Source organism: Staurois parvus, unplaced genomic scaffold, assembly GCF_062004578.1.
Source record: "Staurois parvus isolate SC_StPar_1 unplaced genomic scaffold, SC_StPar_1.0 ptg000181l, whole genome shotgun sequence".
Taxonomy (NCBI): domain Eukaryota; kingdom Metazoa; phylum Chordata; class Amphibia; order Anura; family Ranidae; genus Staurois; species Staurois parvus.
The window spans coordinates 1,059,171-1,072,472 of NW_028317977.1; the positions used below are offsets into that span (position 1 = coordinate 1,059,171).

The following is a 13,302-nucleotide window of genomic DNA, read 5'->3' on the forward strand; positions in this document are numbered from 1 at the left end:
AAGATTATACTTATCAAAAATTAGAAACCAAAATGAAGAAGACAACACTAGAGCTTGCACCATAAAAACAAATTAGCAATAGCAGCTTTCCTAATTTTGTGGTCAAAATGTTTAATCAATGTAAACTTTTGAGTTTGTCTCAAGCTAACCTTTTAAGGTGGCCATTGGTCCACAGAGCAAGTACTTCCAGGTAGCCAACAGAATACAGTGGCTATGACTACTTTTAAGACCTGTTCACATCTGTGCATTTATTTATGGTATAGTTCTCATTTTTATTGAATGGTAGATGCAATCAAATAGAGTCATGTGTATATGGGTTGTTCAGATCACTATACTGCATTGCAGGGATATATTCAAAAAGGACCTTCATTTAGACATATTCAAGGGACTAACAGGAATGATATGAGGTGCATGAAATTTCAGGACACAAATGAAAGAAGACTTTTTTTAAGGGCAATTGCACGTGACTCATGAGTTGGAAACAACCAACAGTTTTTGGCTTTATGACTCACTCTGCTCAGAGAGAAAAAAGGACAATGTATGCTCTGTTTACATTTGTTAACACATTCAATGTGATTTAATTCAAGTTTACAAATCTGACTAGGAGGATTTGTGTTTGTAAATATTAAAATTTTGTAATAACTGTGCTAGCCTTTGCTGAATCATAAATTAAAGCAGCACATAGTGATTTGTAATAACTGACGGACCATTAAAGCTCCTTTTTTTTTACCTGAGCTGCAATGTGCTATAAACCTGATATGACAACATTAACTATTGCTTTACTATGGTTCATTCTGTAGATTAAAATTGATCACTTCTAATCTGCACCACAGAATAAACTTTTGGGAAAATTGATAATACATTTTTAGTAAAATGATAAAGCAACAAAAGCCTTGGAATTAAACAGTTCTACTGAGTTATGGCAGAAAGTGGAAGTGAAATATTTTTAAAGAATTTGTCTGCTAAGCCATGTTCACAGAAGACAGCCTAGGTGCCACTCTTATTTCTAGGGAAAAACAGGCTGTTGTCCAAAAGAAAAAAAAAGCAGAGTTGCCAGCCCTCAAGATCACCAATGCACAGCACTGCAAAGGAATCTGGGGGCCACAAACATCACTATTATCACCCAATAGTGAAAATGTTGACATAACTTGATGAAAATCATCTTATCGCTTATGAGAAGTGTATATATGGTTATACAAAGTTTTCTCTACAAATATCTTTATAGCAATTTCATGCCCTTTGCATTGCAATAACATATACATCGAAATCATAACTGTCAAAATAGCTCCATTACCTCTTTCAGTATCATACAGATAAACAAATCTTTGCCAGTCGTAATCATTAAGAAGGGTTAGGATAGCTCCCTTAAGTGCTGGTCTCATCTGAATGACGAACTGTACATCTGCATCTGTTGGGAAGCTGGGAGTGATGAATGAAGTGTGGAGGGCTCCGCAAAAAGACGTCAAGGTGTTCATGGACATTTGATCATAGAACCCAAAGATGGCGTACACACCACGGGAAAACTGAGAGCAAACTGGAGGAAAAATGGCAAAATGTAAGTAAGTAGGTTAAAAGTATAAAACTAAAGCAATAATGCAGTCTAATAGTTCACTTTGAAATTATTTAACTATTTGGCTCCTAGATAGCAAGATCATACAGAACAACAAGCATGGTCATTGAAATATAATAACATAGTTCAACAAAGGGAATCATATTGTCCCCCCCTCTATTGTACAGCGCTGAGCAAACCCTTTGGTGCTATATAAACTCAATGTAATGTAATACACCAAGAGCACATTATGTAGATCTAATCTTCACAGGTAAAATTCAACATATTGGTATTTCAGATTCAAATTACGTAGCTTACAAAATATGAAGTCAGACTAATCATTGTGGGATAATGCCATAGAGGACCCTGCAGTGTCAAAGGTTCTATCTTTTTCAATGCCTATAGGTTTACTAGGGCCTCAAGTACTAAATAATAGAAATAAAAAAACACATTTAAATGGAAAGGAAATACTACACAATGACCCTGACATACTAGAGGAAAAGAGCATCTCCATTTTGCAAAGTTAATTTTCACTGTGCAGGGGGAATTTTCACTTAGCTTACTAAATGTTGTGAGAATCCCCTTTGGAAAGAATGTCCAATCACTTGCAGAGAAAAAAATGGATTTTTGCTTGCACTTGACTAGATGACTAGATGACTGAAATTAGCAAAGCATTCCCACATTCACTAAGCTAAGTGAAAATTACCCTTTCAATATGAACATACTCAATTTATTTAGTAAGTCAGGGTCAATACTTTATTTCCTGTAGAGAAAGAAATGTGAATTTACAGTTACTAATTGAGGAAACCATTAGTTTTGATCTCATGGATACAGAACCAGCTGTCCTTTCTGAATCCTTTGTAGTTATTTCCAAGCTTATGCATATCCAGTTTAAAAACTCAAAAAGTCTGTTATTTCAGGGACACAAAACTCTATTTACCAAAAGATCCAACCAGAAGATATTTCCCAATTTTATGCTAAATGAGAACATCTACAGAGGTGTGACATTGACAGCGTCTCAATATAGCTACCTAATAGTGATGATTTCAGTTGACGACCATAGAGCCAAATTTCAAATATATGCTCTTCAGGTAATTTTTCTTTGCCTTCACTATGAAAACATATTTGTGGCTTCCCCTTTCCACATATATTGTATGAAAATGGTATGGTCATCACTCAGTAAATTAATAGTTCCTTACAGTTTCATTGGTGGAATCTTACATTCTAAAGATATATGATTGGATAATGAAACAAGGACAAACTTCTGCCAGCTCTAAGCCTTTGTCTACTTGGTATTTCTGTAAATTCATGCATGGTGAACCATTTAATACCTATATATGTAAACATTCATGTATTGGTTGAAATTGTAGTGTAAAATCGCATTTAAGTGAAACCTATAGTCACCTGTGTTATAAGTTACAGTGTTTCTTAAGGTAATGGGTTGCAGTGTGTGAACTGTAGGGCAACGTTTTTCTGATACAACATTTGGTTAGCCTGTCAATAGCAGATATACAGCATAAAACACTATTTAATGTAGCTATGTATCCGTTAATAAATTATCACATTCCCAGTAATTCATTGTGAATCTATAGCAGCTATTCTATAGAATGGCTGATCATATGCTACTAGAATCATAGATTGTACTATGAGCTCTCTTAAGCGGGCCAAGGATTTGGCCTTTATGCTACAAATAAAACATATATATGTTTCAAGTTCTAATGATGTTTTTGCTAATTGTTGGTTCTGCCTGAAACTATATATCAGTTTAACAAGATTATTGCACATATTGAAAAAAGGTATACCAGATAAGCTGTGAACACTTGTCTATGTTGCTTCGGATTGTTGAATATGGTGTACAACTGGACGCATATTGTAACAGCGACTATGCCAAGTGTACTTGTATCATTGTAAAGTGTACTGTTTTGACCTTGCCTTGAAGCCTCAATAAAAACATGTATTGATGAATAAATTATTAAATGTATTTTTTAATGTAGCTCATGTAAGTGCCTGAATTTAACTTGTTATCAGCCTCTTGCAATCATTTGTGCAGCAGTACTCAAACTGGAAGAGGGAGCGACAGGATTGGCAGCAAGTCAGATGTGTTGTATGCAATTGTGCTGAAAAAGAACATGCTGATAGGAGGAGAGAGCATCATAAGCAGTGGCGCACCTTTATCAGTCTGGTGCTGCTCATTCCCTTTCCAGGAAGGACAGAGGATGCCAATGTGTGTGGGCACAAAGAAAACATCTACAGTTTTATCACTTTTGTATCCCTTTAAATGTGGTGCACATGCAGAACGCCTACTAATTTTGTCAGAAATCCAATAAGTTCCTAATTTTCTGTTAGGAGAATAAAGAGGCTGCTTTTGCTGTTCTGAAATTCCAAACAGTGTTGTTAGCCCTTCCTGCTGGACTACAAAATTCCTCTAACCCATTTATGTTAGAATTATTATTAATTTTACCCTCCCACACACACTGCTTGCTATTTCTTCTGCTGTATGTTTAACAACCAGTAATGCATGTGTTGCCACAGTGTATGCACGCATACACGTATATCTTTCCAACCAAAACAATGCCGCTACCTTGACTCCCGAGAGACTGCCCACACATTAATGTACCAAAGGCAAATCAGCTGCTCACTTTGCAAGTGAATTTGACCCAGGGCTTAGAGAATGTTTTGAGGTTTCACTTTGCAAAGAAAACCCAATCATGTGATTGGATGATGTGTGCAGAGAAAGGACTTTGGAAGGTGTAGTTTTGGGAGCCATGTCTATACCAATAGGAACTGATATAAGACACTCTGCTGATTCCTCCACACAGGAGCTTTCCCTACAAGAAATGTACAAACATGGCAGTGACAACACAAGGAATAATAAAAGCTGCTTAAAAAGGTGAAATGAAAATATGTATATACTGCATGGACATAATTTGGGGGAAAATTTGTGGGAGATTTGGGGAAAATTTGGGTCTTGCCTGAAGATATATTTTATACCCACAGAGATATCATTATTTAGTTATATTTATTGAATGAATACTTGTAGTCAATAAGAAACAAAAAATCACGTCTGACCTAGTGAAAGTTTAATTTTTTTTTCTCCCCTGCAGATATCCTCTTTAAAGATTAAAGAGGATTAAGAAGAGTTCTTGACATCTTTCTTACAAACATAAGGACAAATTGTACATAAGCATCATACAAATACATATACTGACTGGTTTAGTCTTGAAATGTAATTGAATGACCAAAACAGGTCTCTGTGTTTGGCCTCAAGGTTACCTAGGCAATTTGAAGCAAACACTGTCTGACTTATCTGATAAATTCCATCTTGCTTTGTTCCAAAAGCAATAAATGTTAAACATTTTGCTCCTGTGATTAAGAGAATAAATGACAAAAATGAAATTCTATTAACACAGAGTAATGATATGGACCATAGAACTGTACAATCATGCAATAAAAATTGTTTGGGAACAAGAAGGTGATGATTAAATTGAAGATAGATATTTTAATTTATTAAACTAATAAGTTGTCCGTGAAAGAATCATTAGTGAAGGTAAATTCTACAATATAAAATATTATTTTAAACAGACAACATGAATAATATGCAGGGAGCACAGTTTTTTTTTGTATATTTGAATCAAACTGTGCTTTAACATTACTTTCAGTTTCTATGTAAAATTTCTGCATTTATTAATCTCTGGAGTCTTTGTCATTATCATTCAAAAATAAATGTGTGCTGGATTTTGGGGATACAGAATTTCTCAGTTGATCCCCATTTGTGGTGATGGAGTGTCCACACAATGCTTTAACATGTATGATTAGATGATACAGGTATGCATGCTGATGTATCGGTTTTTAAGCTACAGTACTGTATATGTGACTATGCACAGCCTTACAATTGAAAGTGATAGAACAGATTCAAGCATTGCCCATAATAAATTGATGATGTAGAAGGGAACAGCTGATCTAACATAAACACTTCTAAACTTTGTATGTGCTTTTTAAACATGGAGATTTTGTGCAAATGATCATTGATCTTTCCCTCTTCTCTAATAAAAGAAATGCAATTTCTGTTACATGTGTACATACTTCTGGGATAAAGATTGTGGTACATTTTATTGGTATGCAATATGATTGAAGATTGCTCACTCCGAAAGGTTTTAAGTTGCAGGTTTGTCTAGCTACTCTAAACCAGTGTTTCTCAACCTTTATTCAGTCAAGACACCCTTTAAAATTATGGACAGTCCCGAGGCACCCTTTAAAATTATGGACAGTCTTGAGGCACCCCATTCTAAAATGGGGTACCTCAAGACTGTCCATACTTTTAAAAGGGCACCACATTCTAAAATGCGAAAAACTATTCTAATAGTTTTATATAACGCAACAACCTCCACATTTTGTAGGACACCCAACATTAGAGGTGATTTATTCTTCCAAAGCAAATACACGTTTGCACACTGGTACTGACTAGTATTCTGATGTTTCTCTTCTCCCTCAGTTTTTCTCCATCACTGAGCTAATGTGACCCCAGCACTGATGGAGAGGGGAAGGGGAAGACCAAACTAGGATGCTGTGCAGACAACTGACATCCTCCTTATCAACTGATGTCATTGGTTGTCAGGACACTAGTGGCTAGAAGATCATAATGGTGCACAATGAAAACCTGTGGCTTTGTATAAATAAAAGGCAGGCTTATTCCACCTGCTGGCTTGTAGGTACGTTTTGGGCAATTTTTAGACATTTTGCTAAGGCACCCCTTAAGAAACCTCAAGGCACCCTGGTTGAGAAAGGCTGCTCTAAACCAATAAATGGATTGCCAATACTGCTAATTTTCAGCAGGTATGCCATACATTCAGCTAAAACAAAGTTTTTCAAAACATCAGCTATGTAATGTGTACAGAAACTTTGTTTACGCTTCATGATAATCATTGTATACAAGCCATAGACTGAACAATAAATTCAGCCCAATTACTCATTTTAAAGTGAAAATACTGTCAATGCTACCTTTTGAATTGATTACTTATCATATAACAACTCTGTCATTACATGTCTGTTTCATTTAACAGAAAACTCCATATTTTTTGCATTGTAAATACATTAAATAAAGTTTTTATAATAAATGAGGTTTCTCTGCTTTGATCATTTGTCATTGCTGATGTTATAAAGGCAGCAGTGATGGAATACAGAGCAGGAATATGGAACAATAGTTTCAAGCTTGAGGCATGTACTTTGGTGGCTCTTGAAAATAAATGATGGCTATCAAGTAGGCTTGCGGGGCACATACTCCAGAATATCCCCTGAAGGCTTTTTGAATTGACAGAGACTGCAGCTACATGTATACACATTCAAAATTGAGTAATTTCTCTTACAATGCTTTGCAAAGTGTGCCTGAGGATTTCTCCTATGGTGATCATTCATGGCTAATCAGTCCAGCATATCAGTGGAAGCAAAACTATTGCATTCCACTTCTATATACTAGTCTAATTCTTGGTTATCATAAAGTTGTATTACTAATTATTCAACATTTATAATATTCCAAAACATCAACAATCATAATTTGGGCATGTAAATACTGGTTATCACAGGGCTTTGTTGGAGGACAAAGGGCTCCAGTTAGTGTTTGGGTTAACATTTGGATAATTTGAGGGAAATTCAATAAGTCTGCTGCAATATCAACTTTGGCTATATAAAACACAGGTTATGTGGGATCAGAAAACAGGAATTCACTGTCACTGTTCTGACTTACCTCAACTGTCTTTAATGTATGTACAATAAGTGAATGGATTTTTAGCAACCTACCTAACATTTATGCATTGTGGCATCAGACCAAATTCTGTGCACAAATCAAATGTGCAATGCGTAGTACATCCCAGGGGTCACTTACAATGTGTACCTTCCTCTTATGTAACAGTAAACAAAATCCCTCATGGCTTCAAATTGTTACTTTACCTTACATATCCTCATTACTTGCTTTATCCTAATGACTTTATCCTAATGACTAAAAATTAGAACACTTTCTTCAGTTCCACATTTCATGCAATTTGCCCAATCAGCTCATGTAATCATCTTTAGGCTCAATGCACACTAGTGTTTTATTTAAGCTAAAAAAGCTGGAAAAAACACTGGTTAAAAAATGCTGGTAATAGCATTTTTAGTAGCGTTTAGTAGTGTTTAGGAGCATTTAGCAGCATTAGCATTTTATTAGCATTTAATTAGTGTTTTTACAGTACATGTAGAAAAAAGCTAGAAAAGGGTTGTTAGAAATGTTTTAGAGGCGTTTAGCAACGTTTAGGAGCATTTAGTGTCTTTTTCTGCATGAAAAAAAACTATTTTGTTTTCTGCTCATAGACTCTGAAAATCAAAAAATGCTAACAGCCTAAAGTAGTGTGCATGAACACATAGGATAACACTATTTAGCTTTTAAGAGCAGAAAAAATGCTAATAACAGCTTCTAGGAGCTTAAACAAACGCTAGTGTGCATGGAGCCTTACAGTGTACAAATAATCCATGGATCAATGATTTCCACACTAAAAGCTTTTTTAAGGATTATTTATTTTCATACAAAAATATAGAAAGAAACTCCTTTCTCATTTTCCCTTAATCTTTTTAACACCTCAACAAACCTTGAGAAAGGTGATGAAGTGAAAACAGAAAAGGGGAAAAATGCTCTTTGCTGAAAGTACTGAGTCACAGCCAACTGTACTACCACTGCAGGCTGGGGGCAGTTTGAAAGTAGAAAATTAGAAGTATATAAAATTATTTAGAAATGTATGTTATGTAATTTTGTCAGATATGGAGTTCCCATTTAAGGTTTAACCTGCCCTTTGAGTTATAAATGTTAGCACAAAATTATTGAATATACCCTGTTTGTTTCCATCTACCACATAATTATTACAACAAAAATAAAATCAGTGAACTACAAGCAGAAGCAGTACTTTAACTATTAGGCTTGTTGCACACGGCCTAAAATGAAGTACAGAATATGGGTGTACACTGTAAGTCCTAATGCACACGGAACATTTTTACAGCTGCTGTTTTTGTCTTTTGATGTTTTTTTTTACAGCCAGTAAACTCCCCAGCATGTTATCCTATGTGCCCATTCACACATAGACTGTAATCAACCTTTTTTGGCAGGGGCATTTTTTTGCTGGAAAAAAACTCCAGAACTAGTGGGTTTCTAGAGGAGTTTTTTAGCTGTAAAAACACTGTAACGCTGAAAAACTTGGCAAAATGCGGTAACTTGCGGCAAACCAGCATTTGTAGACTTTTTTTGCTAAATTTTTTTTATTTTTTTGGTAAAAAAAACCTCTAAAAAATGAAAAATGCGAAAAAAGTCACTAAACACTAATACAAAAATGCTAAAAACGCTGAAAAACTTGCGTTTTTAATGAGACTTTACACCGCTAATGTTACCAGCATTATTAAAACGCCCAGTGTGCATGGAGCCTTAAAAGGAATGTATGCTGTTTTATATATATACAGTACGTCCTTTCATTATCATGACTAGGAAAAAATGTTTTTCAAAAAATATTTTTAATACCTGTCATAGATTTACCCTGTTGTAAATGTTTATTTTTAAGATAGTTTATAACAATAATAGACTATTGTACAATATTAATCTTTGGTTAATGCAGAAAGTATAGAGTTTAACCACTTGCCCTCCAGAGCAGGGGCAGACTGACAACTCATGGGGCCCCCGGGCTATAGGGGATCTTGGGGCCCCTGTGTCCTTGCCCAAACTCAAAAAAGCCTATGAAAAAGGTACCAGGGGCATCTCATGGGGCCCCCTACTGACCCCAGGCCCTCGGGCAGTGCCCGAGTTTCCAAATGGTCAGTCTGCCCCTGCTCCAGAGGATTTACCCCCCTTCCTGACCAGGCCATTTGTTGCGTTACTGCGCTGTGTTACTTTAACTGATAATTGCGCAGACATGCAACGCTGCACCCAAATGAAATTTACATACTTTTTCCCCCATGAATAGAGCTTTCTTTCAGTGGTATTTGATTGCCTGTGCATTTTTTATTTTTTGCGCTATAAAAAAGTCTGAAAATTTTCAGAAAAAAAACAATATTTTGGATTTTTTGCTATTAAACATGTCCATTAAAAAAAATTAAAAAAAAATCAAATTTCATCATAAATTTAGGCTAAAATGTATTCTGCTACATGTCTTTGCTAAAAAAAAATCCCAATACATGTAAATTGCTTTGTTTACATGAAAGTTATAGCATTTTATTAGGACTGTGGGACTGCAGCGGGCATTCTGACACTGGGGGGAGCTGACTTGGTGTCACTGACATCCCCAGTGACACCAATATAGTGATCAGTGCTAATAAAAAAACTAATGGCATTAGACAGGAAGGGGTTAACATCTGGGGCGATCAAAGGGTTAACTGTGTGCTGTTTTACTGTGTGCTGTTTTTTTTTTTCAACTGTAAGCACACTGCTTTGTATGGCTTTACTATGCAGAAGCAATACAAAGCAGTGTGCAGGAGCTGTTTATTGTTTACATACCGTTCTCTCTCCCCATTGGTAATGCTTGGCAATCACCAGGTGTCGGCGATTAATCACTGGCTGGGACCTGGTGATTGACAGCCGATGTCGCAAATAGCAGCCCGGGTCTGGAAATGCAAAATCACGTATGTACACACGTGATTTTGTGTACCCCTGTCGCCCTGTAGCAGTATATCTGCAGGAAAGCGGTTAAGATCCCATGCACACTTGAGGCATTTGAAGTGCATTTCCTGAAGTGATTCAAAACTTGACATCAAGAATCCCATTTTATTCAAAAGAGATTGTTCACATCTGAACATTTTGTTGCTTAAAGCTTGGCATTCAAATTTTGAAAAGGTATGTGAGCTTCTTTGGGGCGGTCACATGTTTTGGCCCCTATAAACTTCAGGAGAAGGAACAATGCTTCCATTCTTAAACATAATGTATGTTTAATGATGGAAGCATTGCATTCCTTCTCCTGTCTGTATGGCAATTAGCATAGGGGGATGGCCCTTGTGCAATATTTTGAATGACCCTGACCATAGGCTGATTAACACAAATGTTCAGTCCTATTTACCATCACAGTCTAAGCTGAATAGAGAAAATGGACACCTTTCCTTAAATAAAATAGAGATATGCAGGGAAAGTATTGGCGGAAGTGAGGTATAAATAGAAGGACTGAAGTCTGACATGTACATCCTTAGAAGAAGTCTTGATGATGAAACCGGTCATCTGGAAGTGCCACAGCAGCCATTTTGGAAGTGGTTACAGGCTTTTTTACACTGAATGTTTGTAAGTGCATAGATTTTAATAAATATATGGTTTTATAAGGATTTACTGCACTATCAACTCTGTATGATATCTCTTGCATGGGAACCCTGGAAAGAAGCTGGAGTTAAGAAGGGGATTGTTAAAAGAGGAGGAGTTTGGTGGAAAGTGATTTGAAAGGCACCAATCTGGTAAGGTGCATGGAGTGTCACTATTAAACACGTGCATGCAGTGGATATGTATCATTTAAAGGTATATGCACTATTTTGGTGGTATGGAAATGTGAGTGGTTTTAAGTTTTATTTGCATTCGTTGTTTATAAGCAATATCATACTATATTATTCTTTGTTTTTTTGGAGACCATTCACACAAGTCATGTTGGTAAAGAGCAGGAAGAAGGTGCAATGGTTTATTATAAGCACAGTTTATTGGAAGTTTGGTAAGGAGCTTGGAGTGTCTTTGGCGAGGTGATACACTTGTTGGATCCTTCTATGGGTATTAATGGGAATGCACAGTTAATATATTATAATGTGAGTGGCTTTCTATCTGGGAGAGATTTTTAGAAAACAGTATTGCACTATATTGGTATTTTGTATTTTGTGTGAAATCGTGTGGATCTTGATGTGAGAGAACCACTGAAGTAACGGGCACAAGGAGACACAGAACTGAAGTAAATCTGAGAATAATTGATTGGAAATACACCAAGTATATGAAGGGTAAGGACAGATAAAGTAGAACACTGGTGAACAAATACACATATGATTATTTATTATATTATATCCTCAGTTTTGTAGCAAGCAATAATGAGATCATAAGAATGAGGATGAGGGTGCGGGGAACCTATGACCTCTACTGTACTCCAGGAAATGGAATTTACTAGTAAGTCAAAAATCATATTTTCCTAGTTTTTCAGTACAGGACAAAGGCTCATCATGAGTGGAACATCCAAAAGCAGTTCCATTGAGGCGAGGAGAAACTTAGAGCAGCTTGTAGTACCTTAGGCATGTGGAATCAGCAAAGGCATGAACATACATCCTTCAAACTATAAACTCTAATGATAACTTGTCTGATCGACCTAGCAATGGTGGAGCAAGAGACAGGGAGACCCCTGTGGGAACCTTCAGAAATGAAGAAGACAGAATCCAATTGCTTAAAGGAAAAAAGGAGGAAGTAGATGAGAAGTGAACTCACACTGCTGTACCATATCCGGAGAGAGAGAAATTTCCTTATGATTTTTTTGGAACAGGACATAAGGAGATAATGACAATGGAACAGTTCTGCGAAGACTGAGATTGAGCTCTGCAGTCACTTCTGCAGCAGTTGTTTTTTTATTTGGGGTCACAATCCTGTGCAATGTCCATTTGTCTCTTTTGGTCAGTTGACCATGTGAACTACGCTTATGTTTTCCCAAAAACTGTATATGCCATCATAACCTTTGATACTGTACCTCATGACACAGCAAATAAATTGTCAACTTCAGTCACAGAGGCACCAGCTAAGCGAGCACCAACAATTTGCCCTCTTTGTTTTTTTTTTTTTTTAATTTAAATATTTATTAATTTTTCACATTATTACAAAAATTCCATTATAAGAGACACAATACATATAAATATCAATACATTTCTACTCTGTCCCTTCTATTTACCTCTTTTCTTTCCCTTCCCTCCCAACCCACCATTTCCCCCCTTCCCCCCCTCCCTCCCCTCTGCAAGATGTCCAATCTCTCTAGGCCCAGTAACTTCGAATAACTTCCTAGTTTAGAGTTTTCTATATTTCTCTTTCAATCCCGATTTTTCCCATTTTTCCCATCGTGAATAGTATATTTTCATCCTGTCTTCCTGAATATGATAAGATTTTTCCATTCTGCTAATTTGGTTTACCCTATTGATCCAATCCTCCTCCGTTGGTACCTCTGTCTTCCGCCAATACTTGGGGATCAACCCTTTTGCAGCACTTAAGTAGTACCATACACCTGATTCTTTATATTTATTTACTGTTGTCTCAACACTATGTAAGAGACACATGGTTGGGTCTAATCCTATATCATTTCCAGTTATTATTTCTATTAATTTGACTATTGTCTTCCAGTAAACCTGAATTTTTGGACATTGCCACCATATGTGAAACACCGTGCCCTCTTCCCCACATCCTCTCCAACACATTTTTGAATTCTCCCCCCTCATCCTGTGCTCAGTGCTCGGTGTAATATGCCATCGTGTCAAACATTTATAGTTAATCTCAACGTCTCTCATACTAACACTCTCGTGAACTAGTCTAAATATCTTCTGTTGATCTTCATCTATCCCCACCCCCATATCTCTTTCCCAATTTGTTACAAAAATTAACTTTGTGTCTGTGTCTAATTCTGTGAGTATTCTATACATTTTTGTAACTCCATGTTTCCCATCTCTACGTGTTTCTAATAGCCTTTCAAACATATTCCACTCCTTTTTTAATCTCAAGGGTTTTGGGAGAGCTCCTATAAAACATTTTAATTGATGAT

At 36.3% G+C, this 13,302-nt stretch overlaps 1 protein-coding gene across 3 annotated transcripts in view; it reads right to left on the reverse strand.

Moving 5' to 3' along the window:
- Window positions 1-13,302, reverse strand: part of GRIA3 (glutamate ionotropic receptor AMPA type subunit 3) — a 382,937-nt gene that overhangs the window by 263,878 nt on the left and 105,757 nt on the right. For all 3 annotated transcript variants that reach the window (XR_016312691.1, XM_089677207.1, XM_089677208.1), the window contains exon 3: window positions 1,295-1,534. Coding sequence is in view for 2 of the 3 variants with exons in the window: in XM_089677207.1 (XP_089533333.1) it covers window positions 1,295-1,534 (240 nt within the window). In the remaining variant the exon portion in view is untranslated. The remainder of the gene's footprint in view (window positions 1-1,294; window positions 1,535-13,302) is intronic.